The sequence below is a fragment of the Caenorhabditis elegans genome, chromosome I (genome assembly GCF_000002985.6).
Source record: "Caenorhabditis elegans chromosome I".
In the NCBI taxonomy this organism is placed as follows: domain Eukaryota; kingdom Metazoa; phylum Nematoda; class Chromadorea; order Rhabditida; family Rhabditidae; genus Caenorhabditis; species Caenorhabditis elegans.
In genome coordinates this window covers 2,542,458-2,560,328 of record NC_003279.8, presented here as the reverse complement: position 1 = coordinate 2,560,328, position 17,871 = coordinate 2,542,458, and the positions used below count along the sequence as shown (strand labels likewise).

The 17,871-nt window shown below is 36.4% G+C and overlaps 6 protein-coding genes and 1 pseudogene across 8 annotated transcripts; 2 read left to right on the top strand and 5 right to left on the bottom strand.

Moving 5' to 3' along the window:
- Positions 1 to 139: 139 nt before the first annotated feature.
- C55C2.4 (DUF1073 domain-containing protein) lies at positions 140 to 2,153 on the bottom strand. The gene is made up of 5 exons (NM_058597.3): positions 2,004 to 2,153; positions 1,602 to 1,692; positions 1,385 to 1,555; positions 559 to 686; positions 140 to 510 (listed from the first exon to the last, which is right to left on the bottom strand). Exons 1-5 carry the CDS (start codon positions 2,027 to 2,029, stop codon positions 219 to 221), a joined length of 708 nt encoding a protein of 235 aa, NP_490998.2. The 5' UTR covers positions 2,030 to 2,153; the 3' UTR covers positions 140 to 218.
- Positions 2,154 to 2,877: 724 nt separating this feature from the next.
- Y23H5B.12 (uncharacterized protein) lies at positions 2,878 to 4,103 on the bottom strand (the record flags this gene model as incomplete). Of its 2 annotated transcripts, none has more annotated exons than NM_001306362.3 (5): positions 2,878 to 3,156; positions 3,314 to 3,456; positions 3,559 to 3,729; positions 3,799 to 3,889; positions 3,941 to 4,103. In NM_001306362.3, 5 exons carry the CDS (start codon positions 4,075 to 4,077, stop codon positions 2,904 to 2,906), a joined length of 795 nt encoding a protein of 264 aa, NP_001293291.1. The 2 variants fall into 2 exon arrangements, with proteins under 2 accessions (NP_001293291.1, NP_001249181.1); NM_001262252.1 differs by having other exon boundaries at positions 2,904 to 3,156; positions 3,314 to 3,501; positions 3,941 to 4,077.
- Positions 4,104 to 4,920: 817 nt separating this feature from the next.
- nssp-1 (DUF725 domain-containing protein) lies at positions 4,921 to 7,595 on the bottom strand. Its single transcript, NM_058596.3, has 3 exons — positions 7,489 to 7,595; positions 6,894 to 7,283; positions 4,921 to 5,182 (listed from the first exon to the last, which is right to left on the bottom strand). The coding sequence occupies exons 2-3, from the start codon at positions 7,233 to 7,235 to the stop codon at positions 5,003 to 5,005; spliced, it is 522 nt and encodes a 173-aa protein (NP_490997.2). The 5' UTR covers positions 7,236 to 7,283; positions 7,489 to 7,595; the 3' UTR covers positions 4,921 to 5,002.
- A 1,143-nt stretch (positions 7,596 to 8,738) lies between these two features.
- On the top strand, positions 8,739 to 8,954 carry nspd-8 (Nematode Specific Peptide family, group D; the record flags this gene model as incomplete). Its single annotated transcript, NM_058595.1, has 1 exon — positions 8,739 to 8,954. One exon carries the CDS (start codon positions 8,739 to 8,741, stop codon positions 8,952 to 8,954), a length of 216 nt encoding a protein of 71 aa, NP_490996.1.
- Positions 8,955 to 9,785: 831 nt separating this feature from the next.
- On the bottom strand, positions 9,786 to 11,033 carry Y23H5B.2 (annotated as a pseudogene). Its single transcript has 4 exons — positions 10,991 to 11,033; positions 10,368 to 10,555; positions 10,194 to 10,319; positions 9,786 to 10,139 (listed from the first exon to the last, which is right to left on the bottom strand). Coding segments are annotated over exons 1-4 (711 nt in total).
- An 896-nt stretch (positions 11,034 to 11,929) lies between these two features.
- Positions 11,930 to 13,943, top strand: Y23H5B.8 (T20D4.11-like domain-containing protein). The gene is made up of 3 exons (NM_058593.2): positions 11,930 to 12,208; positions 12,997 to 13,125; positions 13,175 to 13,943. Exons 1-3 carry the CDS (start codon positions 12,002 to 12,004, stop codon positions 13,361 to 13,363), a joined length of 525 nt encoding a protein of 174 aa, NP_490994.1. The 5' UTR covers positions 11,930 to 12,001; the 3' UTR covers positions 13,364 to 13,943.
- Positions 13,944 to 14,133: 190 nt separating this feature from the next.
- Positions 14,134 to 15,580, bottom strand: Y23H5B.3 (T20D4.11-like domain-containing protein). The gene is made up of 4 exons (NM_058592.3): positions 15,362 to 15,580; positions 14,569 to 14,694; positions 14,466 to 14,522; positions 14,134 to 14,388 (listed from the first exon to the last, which is right to left on the bottom strand). Exons 1-4 carry the CDS (start codon positions 15,554 to 15,556, stop codon positions 14,176 to 14,178), a joined length of 591 nt encoding a protein of 196 aa, NP_490993.1. The 5' UTR covers positions 15,557 to 15,580; the 3' UTR covers positions 14,134 to 14,175.
- Between the last annotated feature and the right edge of the window lie 2,291 nt (positions 15,581 to 17,871).

The following is a 17,871-nucleotide window of genomic DNA, read 5'->3' as shown; positions in this document are numbered from 1 at the left end:
ATGAACCCATTTTTCACATGTTTAAAAATTGCTCCTTTTATTCAAGTGTGCATATTGTTAATTGGCATATCTTTGTCTTATAGCCCAATCCGCTCACCCGCCACGTTCTGGTGGGTACCCTAAAAGGCAGAAATTGCATTTTACAATACCCTCCTTTATTATTGTACCGATAAATTAGTTTACATCCATGTTGTTTCCGCAGCTCCAGATTTTGAATTTCACCTTCTGGGAAGATATATTTTACGAAATAGAAGGCTCATGTAGATTAGAAATAATATTTTTTCAAGTTCCTTAATCAATATCAAAATAGTGATCAAGGACAGGCCAAAGACCACACACAAGTAGATTTCAGCGTAGAACCCATATCCACCATTTCCCTGATCCTCTTCCTCATCATCATAATCTTCGTCATCATCATCCTCTTCCTGATTCTCATAGAAAATTCGGAGAACATTTTGCAGACTCAATGCCAGACTCAAAAGTACAATACAGGCAGATAGACGGTAGAATCTGAAAGAGAAATTGAAGTTCAAGTGCTATAAAGTGAAATTAACTTACTTGAGTAAATCCGATTTGTATGGAAAATCAGTGGATGTCTTGAGTTTTTCAGCCAATTTGTTGTTTTTATGAGTTCGATAGGCGGCCATAAACACATCTCCCTTGTTTTTCGCCAGGTGGTAATCGTCCTGGAACAAATATATTTGCCAGTGGTGTGCGGCAAATTCGGCAAATTTGGCAAATTTGCCGAGATCAGCAAATGGCAAATTTGGCATATTTGCCGAGCCCGGCAAACAGCAAATTCCGCATATTTGTCGGGATCAGCAAACGGCGAATTCCGCAAATTTGCCGATGTCGGCAAACGGGAAATTTGGCATATTTACCGAGATCAGCAAACCGCAAATTTGGCAAGTTTGCCGATATCGGGAAACGGCAAATTCGGCAGTTTTGCCGAGATCAGCAAACGGCAAATTCGGCATATTTGCCGAGCTCGGAAAGCGGCAAATTCGGCATATATGACGAGCTCGGCCAACGGCAAAATCGGCAAATTGGTCGAGATCGGCAAACGGCAAATTTTGGAAACGGCAAATTCGTCAAATTCGTCAAGGCAAACAAAACGGCGAATTCGGCAAATTTGTCGAGATCAACAAATGGCAAATTCGGCGATCTTGCCGAGATCGGCAAACGGTAAATTCGACAAATTTGCCAAGGCAAACAAAACGGCAAAATCGACAAATTGGTCGAGATCGGCAAACGGTAAATTCGACAAATTTGCCGCAAACTTCGAATATGTTCCCATAACCTATTTGGTCTAATTTTCTGTCTTTCGCAATTTTCTGACAACGAGTTGCTCTTTTTAGAGTGGCTTCAGGTTTTGCACACTTACATTATATGGAGAATCTCCTGTCAAATCCCCTGTGTAATTCCCGTTCAGAAATGATGGAGGAATCCAACTATTGATTGCTTGTGGCAAGTGTCTTTTAGCCTGGCAGTACAAATTCAAAATTTGCTCTATCACAATTTCCGTCAGTCCACCTTTACGCAACTTAATGTATTCCTGGAAATAACAAAGTTAGGCACATTTTAAAATTTTTTCTTTAAACCTGGAACAAATCTTGGCTAATAGCTTCTGAGTAACTGGATCGATTCAAATGGTTCAACGTGGCCACGGTTTGCTCAAAATAGTCCGAACAACTGAAAGTGTTGAAAGTAAGAAATAAGATAATTAGAAATTTATAAATTTACTTAAAAATGTGAAAAATAGTCAGGCCCTGAAACCCTACTGATAACTACAAAATGAACCTGGATGCACATGGTGCATCGACTGCGAACGCCTCGCTTATTGTTGACAACTCATGTCTTGGTGTTTTTGAGCTTAACAAAGTAATTTAAACCGAGAAAATATTTTCTGAAATGAGCCACTATATAAGTTGCCAACATTGAATAAGACACATGGTGCATCGAACAAGAACATCTCGTTTAACTATGAACTACTAATAACTTACGACTCCGAAGTTGAAATAACATCCATAAAATCATGGTAGACAGTCCTCGGTTCCACAAGTTCCGGCGATCCAAAAATATCCGATTTGGATAAACGAATAAGGAGAATGAAAAATTGAAGAAAACGCAACATTTTTCTTGATTTGCCCGATGAAAATATACCAAAATACTTGAAATCATGCAGAAATATTTGTTGAAAACAAGAGTTCATCACGTGTGAAAACTTTTTTAAAAAAGAAATCTCAAATTTAAATTTCGATTTTAGAGATTCCCTATAAATCTGGGGTTGGTGGAAAGTCGCCGGTTTGCCGTATTCACCAGAAAATTTCAATTCCGGCAAATGGCCGATTTACCAAAAATGTTTAATTCCGGCAATTTACCGATTTGCCAGAAAATTTCAATTCCGGCAAATTGCCGATTTTCCAGAAATTTTTAATTCCGCAATTTGCCAATTTTCCAAAAATTTTCAATTCCGGCAAATTGCCGATTTACCAAAAAATTTCCATTCCGGCAAATTGCCAATTTTCCAGAAATTTTTAATTCCGGCAATTTACAGATTTGCCGTTTGCCGGATATCATTTTGCCGGAAATGTTTAGAGGGATTTTTTTATAAGACGGAAACCCTTAAAACTGTTCCGTTTTGAATTTTTTTTTCCGCCGTTTTCTGTAGATATTTTCATAGAATTTGTTTTTTTTAAGATAGAAAGATTCATTGCCGATTAAGTTTTAAAAAAAAAGTGCAACCCCACAATTTGCCGGAAAGTTTCAGCATTTGCCGTTTTTCCGGCAATGTGCCGGTTTGCCGAGTTTGTTGAAAATCTGAAAATCGGCAATTTGCCGCCCCACTATAAATGCTGTTCAGTCAAAAATTCATTGATATTCATAATTTATTTTATTAAAAATCACAACAAGTATTTGATATCTAGGGCATAGTTCCATTTGAGATATTCCCTAGCCAAGAATACAATAATAAAAACGATCATGGAAATATTGTACAACCACTTATTTATTTTATGCTCTCGTCGCATTATTTCGTCCACTTCGTCATCATCACCTTCTTCGTATTGAATGATATAAAAATAATGATTGAAGTAGATAGTTTTAATAATTGACACGGTTACTAGAACTGAATACGATCCAAACATCATCCACAAACTGAAATTATTTCAATTTTTCATGGGACTACAATCGCAGGGCCCGTAAAATGTCGGCTGCGTATATACAGGAAGGCAGGTGCCAAAAACTTATAATGCGGCCAACGTTCCACGGGCCTGATATCTTTGTGAGCAAATGAATAATGTGTAGAGCTTACCAGAAAGTTGTTAGTCTCCGAAGAAAAAATTCCAATTCATCCAAATCCCGTTTTTTCTCAGATTGCGCCAATTGCTCATTTTTGAGTTGTTGAAATTTCTCCATATATTGATTTTCTGCCTGACGAGCCATGTGGTAAAGGCGCTGAAGTGCAATTTTTTTTGGTAAACTGTGAATCGTGCCTACACTCTGAGGAAGACATTTTTAAAGTTCATTCAAAATAATTTTCAGAGAAAAAATACTTACATTATATGGAGATTCTTGATTCAAATCCCATGTATAACTTCCTTCTAGAAATGGAGGAGGAATCCAAATATTTAATGCAAGTGGTACATAACTCTTCGCCTGACAGTACACCTTAAAAATGTCTCGAATTGTATCTTCTGTCAGCTCACATGTACGGAATTCCACGTATTGCTGAAAATTTTCCAAATATTCATACTACGACACTCCATCGAGCTACGTGGCCTAGAAAAGCTCACCAACCTCAAAAAGATCTCTTCGAATTTCTTCCGCACATTTTGCAACTTTCCCATAATGTTTGCCTTCACACAATTGCTCGAAGTACATGTAACATCTAGAAGGATAACATGGTGCATCACGTAAAAATTTCAAAACAAAAACTTACCGGGCAGAAGTTCTTAGAATATCCATAAAATCATCATATGCCGTCCTTGATTCACCTAGTCCAGGTGTGTCACTTGGTACTAGCTGGTAGCTGGAGGCTTTGAGAAATAACACGAAAAATAAGGGAAAACGCAACATTTTATTGTTTTTTTAAGGGTTGAATTTCAGAAAATAAGAAATTTTTGGAAAAAAGAAGACACGTGTAAATGATTTGTAAAATACGTAGAAAAATGTTTACATTTTTTTTCGATTAAGTTTCTGAAAATTTTGAACCCCAAATTTTTTGTCGCATTTTTGTGTTGCTGAATTGAAAAACCTGAAAAAAATCCAAGGTTACCAAATTGCCGAAAAACTGGAAAGTGAAGGACTTTCAGCATCTTTAGCTGCGAAGTAGCCAAAAAATTGTCATTGTTTTTGCCTGAGTTGGCAATTTACCGAATTACCAGTAAATTAAACCGAGCGACAATTTTATTTTCCGGTAAATGCGGCAAATCGACAACTTGCCGATTAGCCAATTTGCCGGAAATTTTTATTTTCGCCAATTTGTCGATTTGCCGCTTGCCGGAAGCCTTTAGAGTGATTTTTTATAAAACGGAAACACTTGAACAGTGTCTTTTTGAAATTTTTTTCCCATTTTCCTTGTTAGATATTTTAATAAAATTTGTTTATTTTTCAAAGTAAGTGCAGGAAAATTCATAGGATGCGTACAAATTTGCCAATTAAAATTAAAATTCTGAAATTTCCAAAAAAAAAATGTGCAAAACCACAATTTGCCAAAAACTTTCGGCAAGTTCAACAAATCAGCAATTTGCCGGTTTGTAGATTTGCAGATTTGCCGATTTGCTAGAAATTTAAAGTCCGGCAATTTGCCGATTTGCCGGAAAAGTCGTTTGCCGCTCACCCCTGAATTAAACCCTTCTAGAGTATTTTTTGTAACTTTATGAGAGGAATAATTTTCTGAAAAATTTTTGTTGTCAAAAACCAAAATTAATTTTATTTTTATTACGTTAAAAATTAACCAAAAACAAATAGAAACAATGTTTTGCTTTTAAGCAAAAAACGTTCAAGGACACAAAATATTTCGTACAAAATTTGAATGTAATTGAAGGTTTTTGAGAGCTGATTGTCCACATTTTGCATCGATTATCTTTTCCAATTTTGAGAATTCATTGTCTGACAATCTACATTCTGAAGAACCAGGCTCCAGGACATGATTCCGGATGTAGGCGGCGTCAATGTTCTCCTGAAAATTTTGAATTTAAAAAAATAATAAAAAATTAGTGGCCAAAAAATGACCGCAAGTTATTTTGAGCTACCTCGAAACTATGACAGAATACCGTCCCAATATACCAAATATAACTGTTAAAAATTTTATAAAATTTTTCTAAATTTTTTTAAATATTTTTTTTCAAGTTCGCAAAAAAAAGCTGAATTATTTTTGAATTACGGCGCAAAGGATTGACGTCATTTCTGATATTTTTGCGATTTCCGGCAATATCATAAATATGTTATACCAGCCGCTGACCGCGCCTACGGCGCGGCCAACGACTGGCAACATTTGAAATGTTTGACACAATCATTCAAAAATGTCTTATGAAAAAATAATGAAACTTTCACATCTTCCCAAATGTTCCCGACTCTAAGCAAGAAACTATCAAAATATCTTGACATTATCCTCACCAATTCCCAAGCCAATACATTTTCAAAAACTTAAAACGCAATTTTCAACCAAACTCCAATAATCCTACAATAATCCTACAGCACCCCAACAGTACCACTACAGTACCTTGACACTATTCCCTACCAACTCCCGAGCCAACACTTCTTCAAAACGTATTAAACTCAAAATTTCCTAAACTACAGTAACCCTACCGTGTATCTACAGTACTCCTACAGTACTACTACAGTACCTTGACATTATCCCCCAGCAACTCCCAGCCCAAAACCTCTTCTGTAGACAAAAACTCAATTTTTCCCAAACTACAGGAACCATACCGTATGCCTACAGTACTACTACAGTACCTTGACATTATCCCCCAGCAACTCCCAACCCAATACCTCTTCTGTAGACAAAAACTCAATTTTTCCCAAACTACAGTAACCCTACCGTATACCTACAGTTCTCCTACAGTACTACTACAGTACCTTGACATTATCCCCCAGCAACTCCCAACCCAATACCTCTTCTGTAGACAAAAACTCAATTTTTCCCAAACTACAGTAACCCTACCGTATACCTACAGCTTGGCATTATCCATCACCAACTCCCAACCCAATACAACTTCCAACTACAGAAAAGAGAGTTGAAAGATCAAAGATCAAACTACAAACTACAAACGGTCGTAAGGACACGCGCTTTATATATAGTAAATTGATAACTGCAAAACAATTCATAAAAATTTTCTAAACTTTTTAGTTGGGAAGAAACTTGCAGAAATCTTAAAATTGGCCTAGAAATCGATAATTTTACGTTAAAAATCGTTTTTGTTTGCGAAAAAAGCCTGAAAAATTATGTGTCAAATTATAAAAAAAACAAAGAAAAAATAAATAAAAACCAACCAGTAATTTTGCGCAGGAATTCAAAAATATTTCGGCCCTCCCTTTAATTTTTTCAAAATTAAAAAAATCATTAAAAAAATAAGAAAAATTGAATTAAACCTTAAATTTTAATTTAAAATTTTTCCAGTACATTTTTACTTTTCTCTGGGCCTTTAGAATTGATCCAAAAAATATTTGTGGACAGTTTAATGTTTTGGAGACGTTTGGAAAAGAATACAATTTTTAAATTCTTCGAGAATTTTTCGAGAAAAAAACTTGCCGAGCTCATTAATTTTCAATTTTCAAGAAAAAAAAACCCCTTTTGTCGAAAGTTGCCGAATACAGGAAATATTAAAAGTTCTAAAAAGTCCGATGGCTGCCAAAAGTTTGGCAAATTCCTCCCAAAAACTACTTACTTTTTCCGTACAAATCGCGAATTCTCCAGTGTTAAAATTCAGGATTTGACAAATAGGCACCTGGTTCCTCTCAACAAAATTGACCAGCTTCTTGATTTCCTTAGACGTCGGATGCAGCTGCTCAAGCTTCATATAGCAATCAGTGGCTTCTTGGCATTTGTAGAGCAGGCTTAACCGTTCGCGATTCTTATCGGTGATCGTTGAGAAGTCCTGCTTAAACTGCTCAAAATGATCGGTAAAAACTTGAAGCTTAGCCGAGCATTCCAGAATTCCACTTGAAATACTCGAAAAGCCAATTTGCAGCAGAGCAGCGAAGAGTACCAAAAACGGAGAGTTGAACATGCGTGTGTTGGAGCTGGAGCTAGAGCGGCGGAGCAAATGAGCAGAGCTCTGCGATGTCGAATGAAATTAGGTGTGACACTGGGGGACAGAAGGGGACAAGGGAGATTAATGGGAGAGAGGGAGGGACGGGTTACGTAAGAGGAGTTAATGACTAATTGACTGAAAATGGCAGGAGGGGAGGGGGGACAAAGAGAAAAAGAGATTAGACAAAGAATACGACGACACTTTTTGATCAAATGATCTTTATTCTTACCGCAAATATTTTCATTTGATCCTTCACTTTGATGTATTTGTTTAGGAGGACGTATCATTAATTATTGATGGCCGAGGTTTGCAGAATTCTAGGTCATGGATATTAAAGCTGAAAGAAAAGAGGCGAAAATTGCTCCGAAAATATTGAGTGTTCTCGTGACCGAGTTTTATAGGATTCTAGGCCATGAGAAATTTTTTTAATACAGATAAACGAAAGGATGACTGGAGTGGTCGGCAATTGCCATTCGGCAAATTTTTTTAACTACAAATTCGGCAAATTGGCAAATTGCCGGTTTGCCTATTTGCCGGAAAATTTTAATTTTCTTCAAATTGCCGATTTGCCGTTTGCGGAATTCCAATTTGCTGGAAGATTTTAGAAAGACTTTTATAAGACGAAAACACTTGAAACTGTGGCTTTTTGAACTTTTTTTTCCCGTTTTCTTAAGATATTTTCATAGAATTTACTGACTTTTCAAGATAAATGTAGGAACATTCATAAGATGCGTACAATTTTGCCGATTAAAATTGATATTCTGAAGCTTCCAAAAAAAGTCCAAAACCACTTTGTCAAAATTTTCGGCAATTTCCGTTTTTTGGCAAAATCGGCAAATCGGCATTTTGGCGGTTCTCCGATTTGCAGCTAATCTACAGTTTCGACAATATGCCAATTTGCCGGGAATTGCAATTCCATTTGCCGGAAATTACATAAAGATTTTTTCTTGAAAATTCGCGACCTGTTTTTTTAGAAAAAATTTGAGCTGAAACAAAAAACAAGACAAAGTAAGTGATTCAAAAATTACAGTTTCCCAAAAATAAAATCACGTTTAAAAGTTGAAAATCAAAAGACCAGGAAAAAACTATAAAATCGAAGTTGTTGCTTTTCTCCCGAAAATGTTATGATATTCTGAATGATGTGTATTGGTTTTTATGTTTTGAAAAAATTGAGTTTTGCCCCAAGAAAGCACGAAGTCTAGGGTAAAATATTCGGTAAACAATGTGGAAAATTTTGTTGAATTTTTGGCTTCTGACAATTTGAGTCCAAACGGTAATTTTCGCGAGACCAAAAAGTCAATTAATATGATAATTTGTCTACTTTTTGTAGTCTAGAGATCTATTTCTCGATAATTTCGGATGTGTTATCCTGAAAAGTCGAAAGAACTTTAAATAACCTAAATCTTTGGCTATATAAGGAGCTTCAAATCAGTCAAAAATTCAAATCGAGTTTTCAACTCTTTACAATCGACGAGAGAAATGGCAGACAAGTCCGCTTACATGGGAGCCGGTGGATACGGATCCGGCTACATGGGATCCAATGCGTCGTCTTCTGGATACGCCCGTGAGGACTACGCCCAGGGTGGAAATGGTGGATCAAACAACAACCAGCAACAAGGATCCGGAGGAAACACCAATCCAGGAGGACAAGTGTTCAAGGCTCGCACCGATCAATCGTGCTACCTTGGACCATAAGTGTGAAAATAGGAAGACTCTATTGAACCCTATTGAAAACCAAATAGTCGCTAATAAATTGTATCATTTCCGCCGGTTTTTTTTTTACTTTTGTTGGTCCGAAATTAAAGCTGTTAAGGGCGACGTTTCCTCTGGTTTTGAGCGAAGATCTCGCACTTGATACTGAAATATTGTTAGTATATTCTGAAAGAGCTTAAAATTTACTACAAGGTTTCTGAAAGACATTTCAAAAAAAGTTACTTTGAAGAGATTTATGAATTTTCAAAGTTTTGAAAATCCATCTATTTTTGCCTATAAATGGTAGTTTTCATTAAATAATAAAATACGCACTAAAAGGTAGGGCTGAAAATGTACTCTTGTACTCTAAATGTACTCTAAATGTAATATCTTTTAGTTTTCGAGTTATGACAGTTTTATTAATGAGCTTGAACTGAGCTTTTCCATACCTTTATGGCAGTGACTGTACGTAAAATTACTTACAGCTGCGTAATTTTACTAAATAGCCCGGTAAAAACTACGCAAAACCCCTAAAAGCCCTTTCGTAAATCTACAAGACTACACTGAAAAAACTGTAGATCAACTGTAAATTCACACAAGCTGCCTATAAAATCGGCTCCCTTTCACCACCAAGTCTCCTGTTGAGGACATGGAAGAGAAATCCAAACTTCGGCCATACCTCCGGTGCGGAATGAGGCGGCGCATTTTCAATAGAGTGCGCATTCACTTGTCGTATATCAAAGAAAAAAAACACATAATAAATACAATCATTTATTTTTATAATTCTCAGGGCATTTGGATAAGTTCAGATGTTGTCAGAGAAACGGTCAGAGATCATCCCAAATTCTGATAAGTCGACTGAATATTGGACGGAGCGTTCTGCACTTGAGCATCGTACGACGGTTTTCCAGAATCCAAATAGATCGATTCGACGCCTGCTTGGCTTTCCGGTTGAACGACGGCTGGCTCTGGCGGTGGTGGAGCTGGAGCAACAGCAGCTGGAGCCGGAGCCGGAGCTGGAGCCGGAGCCGGTTCCTCAACCTTCGGCTTCTCTGGTGGAGTCTTCGCTTCATCCTCGACTGGCGGCTCTTCCGGCTTCTTCTCGACTTCTGGCTTCTCGCTAGACGCTTTCTTCGATCTTTGTGATCCCTCCTTCTTCGATCTTGCAGATCTCTGCGATCACTCCTTCTGAAACAAAAGAGCTTCGTAAATATACACTGTACTCCGTAAATCTACACAAACCTTCTTCTTCTCGGACTTCTGCTCCTTCTTGAGTCGAGCCGATCTCTGCGATCCTTCCTTTGCCTTCTCCGCCGATTTTGCAGGCACTCCACTCTTGGCCGGTGGTGCCGGAGCGGCAGAATTGCTCTGAAAAGATGGTTGTTACAGTGGCCGAGAAATAACTCTTCCACTCACCTTAATCTTCTTTTGTCGTTTCGAGTTTTGTTGTCTCTTCGAGTTTTGCTTCTTGTCTCGTTTTGATCGTTTCGATCGCTTTGATCTCGCCGATTTTCCTTTGCCACCACGCGAATTCTCACGATGTCCGGTGGTACAGCCGACGGCAATGATCGCTCCAGAAATTGACGCAGCAGCAGCGAAACACACTGAAAAACAAGGAAATTGAGATAAATTGATATTTCCGGCACTTTTGGCAATCGATAATTACCGGCAACTGTCGCCATTGCCTTTAACTATTACGAACCGGCAAAATTGGATTTATCGGCGCTTAGCGGCAACTATTGTTAATTGCCGGCGACTATCAGTAATCAATAAAATTAGAGTTTCATTGCCGGCGGTCAGCGGTGACTATCGTTAATCGAAAAAAAAATCCATTTGTTACAAGTAATGGCTGCTGCCGGCCACTATCGGCAACCGCCGGCGACTACCGGCAATCAATAAAATCGGAGTTATTGAAGATTGTCAGCAACCATTATGACACTTATTGATTTTTGTAGACACGCCGGCAACAGAAGCGGCAATGCTCCGACAACATCCTCGGCGATCGCTCAGCAACCATCGGCAACTTTTCCTAAACTCACGGTAATTCATGGCACCATGGAGGTGCTCCATATCCAAGCTCATTGTGAAGAGTCGAAATTTCGAAATAATTGATTTTTCGCCGAACAAGATTTGTGGTCCCGTGAGTTGAGATTTGATTATTTGATAAGAAAGGTCAGCACGGTCATTGACATTTTTTTAATTTTAATTTTTTTCTTTTTAATATTTTTGAAAAATAAATTTTAAGTAAAATTTTAGATAATTTTTACAGTGGTCTCTTGTTGATCTCGGCTGGAAGAGGAGTGACGTCACAGATGGCCTAAGAAAATGTGGTGTGACCAAGTTTTCCGCCAATTTCTGTTTCAGAAATTTGTTTAAAAATTTTTTTTCTAATTCAACACTAATTTCTCCTCAGAAAATTCAATTTTTCCGCCAAAAAAAAAGTTTCCCAGAAAATTTGAATTTCTCGTCAAGTTTTTTTAAATCAAAAATTTGAATTACCCGCAAATGTTTTTCTTTAAAGATTTCAAGCTCCCGCAAAAAAATTTCTGAGAAAATTAAAATTTTTCGTCAATTTTTGTTCAAAAAAATTGAATTTACTCGCCAAAATTTTTGTTTCAGAAAATTTGAATTCCCTCCCATTAACTCAAACAATTTGAAATTCCCGCCAATATTTGCCACAGAAGATTTAAATTTTCCACCAAATTCCGTTGTTTCAAATTTTAATTCCCCACTAACTTTTGCTCAGAAATTTTGAATTTTTCTGAAAAAAATTTGAACAAATTTGGCATATCCCTTTAAAAAATATAGATGGCAGATAAAAAACTACAAAAAAAATTTAAGTCGATTTTCCCCATCTCTCCATTGGAAAAATCGATATTTCTATACCTAATAAATATGAATCCGTTGACCTCAAAATATTTGTTTTCCCGACTTCAGAGACTATCTCCCGGGAAGATATATCTTCACGGAGACGAGGGATATATCTTTCGATAGGTCATTTCTTCTTCTTCTGCTATTCAATTGTTATTATTCAATATTTATACACCGAAATGGCCAAAATTCTCTTGTTCCTTCTCTCGACTTTCTTCGTTTTTTCCATTGTCTCCGGGCAACAAACAAACTATGAAAATTGTCTCACGAAGCTCAACAAAATGAAGAATATTTTGAATAATTTGAAGCTGGAAACTACGAAACACGGCAAAAATGTGAAAATTGGTAATTTGGAAACATTTTATCATATGTGCATTGACACAACGGTTAGTTTTATTTTTTTCAGCAAAAATTTGAAAAATAGAGTTTCGAAAAATATTGAATTTTCAACAAAAAATTTCTGCAAAAGTAGTAGGTGGCCTAGAAATTCTGCGGCCACCGATTTCCAATTTTTCTCAAATGTAGTTTGTGAACATTAAATTCGTTTCAAATAATGCCAAAAAAAATTCCATGGGAGGCAGGCGCGGTTTCAGGGCCTGCCTTCATCCTGCCCGCCTCAGCCTCTGGCCTCTCAACATTTTTCTACACAATGGCGAGAAGGAATATTTAGCACATTGGCAAATTGCCGGTTTGCCGATTTGCCGGAAGTTTTTAAAGGGATTTTTTCATAAGACGGAAACACTTAAAACTGTGCTTTTTTGAAAATTTTCCCGTTTTCTTTAAATATTTTCATAGAATCTGCTCACTTTTCAAAATATATGTAGGAAAATTTATAAGGTACGTACAAATCTGCCGATTGAAATTGAAATTCTGAAATTTCCTTTAAAAAATTGTGCAAAAGCACAATTTGCCCAAAATTTTCGGCAATCTGCCAATTTACCAATTTCCGGAAAAATGGTTTGGTCGCCACAAGGCGGGCGAGGTAGGCTTCTCTGCGCCTGCGTGGAAGCCTACTGGATAGAGCTTCTGTGATCACAACCAAGAAGTGGGCGGAACGAAAGGCCACGCCCGTTTAACGGCTCCCAAAAAAATTATGAGCATCAGAGGCCACGCCCAAAATTTGGTACATCACTTTTAGTTTTTTTTTGATATTTAAAAAATTAAAAGTTTTCAGAACTGCGTAGAATCAATGGAAATCCCAGAGCTACTAAAAAGTATTTTGAGATTCGGAACAATGTTCATGAGATCCGCCTGTGAAGACTTGGGCTTAAAAGTCGGACCATTCAGTAAATGCATGGAAAAGGTACCTACAAGCTTCTCCGAAAAAGATCCTCTAGAACATTTTATTTCAGACAAAATTCGACGTAACTACTCTGAAAAACACGACGATTGGAGAGGATAAACCAAAGTGCTGGTTGACACCTGACGAGTTTTCAGAGCTTCAACGGGTTGTTCAAGAGCAATGCGGAGATGAAGCATGGGAGGATATGTTGAAGAATGAGGATAAGGTCAAAGTGATGACTTGTGAAAATCAGCCATAATGTATCCAAACGACATTCCGATTCGCGGGGGTTGATCCCCTTTTTATCAAATGAAAAGCACCTATATTGTGTTCATTGTTTTTTTTAACCTTATTTTAACTTTAACCGGGAAACGAAGCCCAACTCAGGATATGGGCGGACTCTCTGTATTTTTCGATGTATCGATTTCCTTTGTTTGGATTTCCGGGATCTTGGTTGAAATTATAAATGACCAGGACATTAAGAAAACATTGGCCATAACGATTTATTTTATTTTTAAAATTCTAACAAACTATCATAAAACTGTCTCTGTTATTTATTATAGTTATTTATTATTTATTTATTATTTATTTATTTATTATATTTATATATTTATTCCACAAATTCAATATGCGAAAAACGAACGAAACCCTGTGTGCCACTAGGTAGGCGTCTGCGCACATTCTGCGCCGATTAATTTCTTTTCTATTTATCGGAAAGTGCGCAGACGGCGTCAAAAAGTGGGGCTGGAGACCAGCCACAGCCCCAAAAGGAGCTCAGCCCCACTGTAGGGGCTAGCTAATAGTGCATCTTTATGTTTTAAATAAAAAGTGCATTCAAAATTTGCGATACATCCATTTTGAGATAGTTTGTGAGCTGATAGCTTGTTTTTAACGATATATGAAAAATTGGTCATTTTTTTCTGCGGCCGACTTGTTGAGATGCTTGCAGAGATTATCTCTAAAATGTTGAGAAGTAGGAAAAAGTTGTCATCTGGTCAACATTTAGTTAGTTGATAGCACAAAATTGCATTATATAAAAGTTTCAAAATTGCCTTCATTCTTCAAACATCTTCATTTCGAATTAGGATTACCTGAAATTTTGATTTTCAAGCTATTACTAGAATTATTTGAAGGCTTGTAGATCCTGTTGCATCCAAAATATTCACGAATAAAATTCTCATTATCCAGCATTTCTTTGACGGCACGGGGGCCGCATATATTTTCTATTGGCATTGTCTTGCATTCATTGTCAGCCTCGAAATACTCGCATGTTGGAAGTTGTGCCTAAAAATCATATATTTGTAATGCAAATGCGCTCCACAGCACGCAAAATTCAAACTTATGTAAAAAAGAAATCTTACCGCATTATTCCAATGGCTTAAGCACGGCCACTCCATTAATGTGATGGCATTTTGAATCTGAATTTTTTTTCAGTTTTTGTCTCTTTTAGTCTTTTTGGAATACCTTTGGAATACAATATCCAAACCATGATCCAAATGCGCCAATTCCATTACAAAGTTCGTCCAGATCCGTGATTTTCTTCGAAATTTCGTTGTCTTTTTTGTCGCAGTTTAGAGATTTTGTACAGCTCTGGAATATTGATTTTATTGGTTTATTTGATTACAACTAATTGGAAAAATTAAAAATTCTCAACTATAATACAATTGATTGAAAGCTTGATAAAAAAATATGCAAATATCAAATGACACGTGGTGTCAGGCTGTCCCATTACAGTTTGACCAACAAAAATGCGGGAATTTTACGCCCAGAAAAACGTGACGTCAGCACGTTCTTAACCATGCGAAATCAGTTGAAAACTCTGCCTCTCTTCTCCCGCATTTTTTGTAGATCTACGTAGATCAAATCGAAATGGGACAGTCTGACACCACGTGAAATGGGAGTTATATCCGAAATTTGTGCGTTCAGTTTTTTTAAAAGAAAAATTCAATTATTTCTAGAAAGGATTTTACTGAAGTTTTGTGAAATTTCGGTGGTTTTTTTTGGAGTCGAAAATATTGCTGGGATCTCTGAATCTTTTTTCCAGAAATTTTTTCTCTACAAAACAAGGGATCTACCGCGAAAAAAAATCAAGAAAACTTATAAGAACGCCACCACCCTGCTGACCCACATAATTTTTTTTTCATTTTTTCAAATTTAAATAATTAGTTTTTTGGGGGTCCATACACCTCTGATCCGAAGCTCTACCGCACAACACCCACTAATTTCAGTAGAGCGCATTTGCACCCACAAAACTTACCAACGCTCTCCTGCAATCTGAATACAGGGACTGCGCTGCTTTGACTGAGGGCAACGGCTTATTCGAAATCCAGTCTCGAATCAAATCCAACGAAAGTTTATTGCATCCGTACTCCAGATCGTAATGTCCATCACAATCATCAGAAAATGCAATCGAAAAGGAAACAAAAACGAATAGAAAATGGGTGAGACTCATGGGAAGAGAGGGGGAAAATTGAATGACACGAAAAAGAACAGAAAACCGTCCGAAAGAGAAGTGAGGATCAATAGAATTAGTTCGTTGATCTGCCGCACAGCGAATGGCTAAACTAAATATATTTGGTCAATTCAATTTTTGTTCTTTTGTTTCTGAATGAACTTGTTATTTGAATATTTTGAATTTTGGCGCCTGATTAGATGGTGCCTCTTTTGGGTGTAATGTGACTATTTCTCAGAAAATCTTAATTTCACGCCAACTTTTTTTCAACTTTTGTGTGCAATTAATTTTTCACAGGGGAGAAGATTGCTGGAGGCACAGAGTCAATTTTTCACAATTCAATTTCCACAGGTACTCTAGTCTTATTAAAAAAAAGTGGCACAAAAATTTTGGAATTTTGGTAGATCACCACTTTTTTGTTTTTTGTTTACATCTCAGTGAGAATGAGTGAGGTTGTAATGGTGCGTCCATAGTCTGCGGAAAACGGGAACTTCCCGCGTGCGGAAGCGTCCATAGTCTGCGGAAAAAAACAAGGAGTTTCTCGCTTTGTTATTGGTCAATTTCAAAATAGTGGGCGTGCTCAACCAATTAGAGGCTGTAAAATTTTAAGCTGAGCAATAAGAAAATAAGAAGCAACAGCTGATTGGTTGGCCACGCCTACTTTTTTGAATTTTGAGGAAAAAAAGCTGCACAGCCCTACCAGGTAGTGTACCTGAATCCCAGATCCGCAGTTCATAGCACTTCTGAGCTATAGCTGAGCTATAGCTCAGCTATATTTTTCGTGTAACAATCTATTTTTCGTGTAACAATCTATTTTTCGTGTAACATTCTATTTTTCGTGTAACAATCTATTTTTCGTGTAACAATCTATTTTTCGTGTAACAATCTATTTTTCGTGTAACAATCTATTTTTCGTGTAACATTCTATTTTTCGTGTAACATTCTATTTTTCGTGTAACAATCTATTTTTCGTGTAACATTCTATTTTTCGTGTAACATTCTATTTTTCGTGTAACAATCTATTTTTCGTGTAACAATCTATTTTTCGTGTAACATTCTATTTTTCGTGTAACATTCTATTTTTCGTGTAACAATCTATTTTTCGTGTAACATTCTATTTTTCGTGTAACAATCTATTTTTCGTGTAACAATCTATTTTTCGTGTAACATTCTATTTTTCGTGTAACATTCTATTTTTCGTGTAACAATCTATTTTTCGTGTAACAATCTATTTTTCGTGTAACATTCTATTTTTCGTGTAACATTCTATTTTTCGTGTAACATTCTATTTTTCGTGTAACAATCTATTTTTCGTGTAACAATCTATTTTTCGTGTAACATTCTATTTTTCGTGTAACAATCTATTTTTCGTGTAACATTCTATTTTTCGTGTAACATTCTATTTTTCGTGTAACAATCTATTTTTCGTGTAACAATCTATTTTTCGTGTAACAATCTATTTTTCGTGTAACAATCTATTTTTCGTGTAACAATCTATTTTTCGTGTAACATTCTATTTTTCGTGTAACAATCTATTTTTCGTGTAACAATCTATTTTTCGTGTAACATTCTATTTTTCGTGTAACAATCTATTTTTCGTGTAACAATCTATTTTTCGTGTAACAATCTATTTTTCGTGTAACATTCTATTTTTCGTGTAACAATCTATTTTTCGTGTAACAATCTATTTTTCGTGTAACATTCTATTTTTCGTGTAACAATCTATTTTTCGTGTAACAATCTATTTTTCGTGTAACATTCTATTTTTCGTGTAACAATCTATTTTTCGTGTAACAATCTATTTTTCGTGTAACAATCTATTTTTCGTGTAACATTCTATTTTTCGTGTAACAATCTAAGCCGCGCTAGAGAGGTTTTTGTGACGAATTCCAATTTTCACAGGTACATACAGGCACAAAAAAACAAAAAATAAAAATTATGGAATTCCGGAAATGTTTTGATAGATTTGGATTCTAGATTTTTTAAAAATATTATTGGTATGTTTGTGGGCCAGGAAAGTAAATTTAAGTACCTGTGAAAATTGGAATCCGTCACAAAAACCTCTCTAGAGCGGCTTAAATTTACTTTCCTGGCCCACAAACATACCAATAATATTTTTAAAAAATCTAGAATCCAAATCTATCAAAACATTTCCGGAATTCTATAATTTTTACGACTGATCCAGGGAGGATGAGGGAAGCCTAGCTCCTCGGTGTGTGTGACTTTTTTCCGACCTAGATTTACAATTTGAACCAAAAGAAGCAAGTATTTTTCTTGCTTTCCCTGAATCTTTGGCTTAGCGATCCTTTTCTACA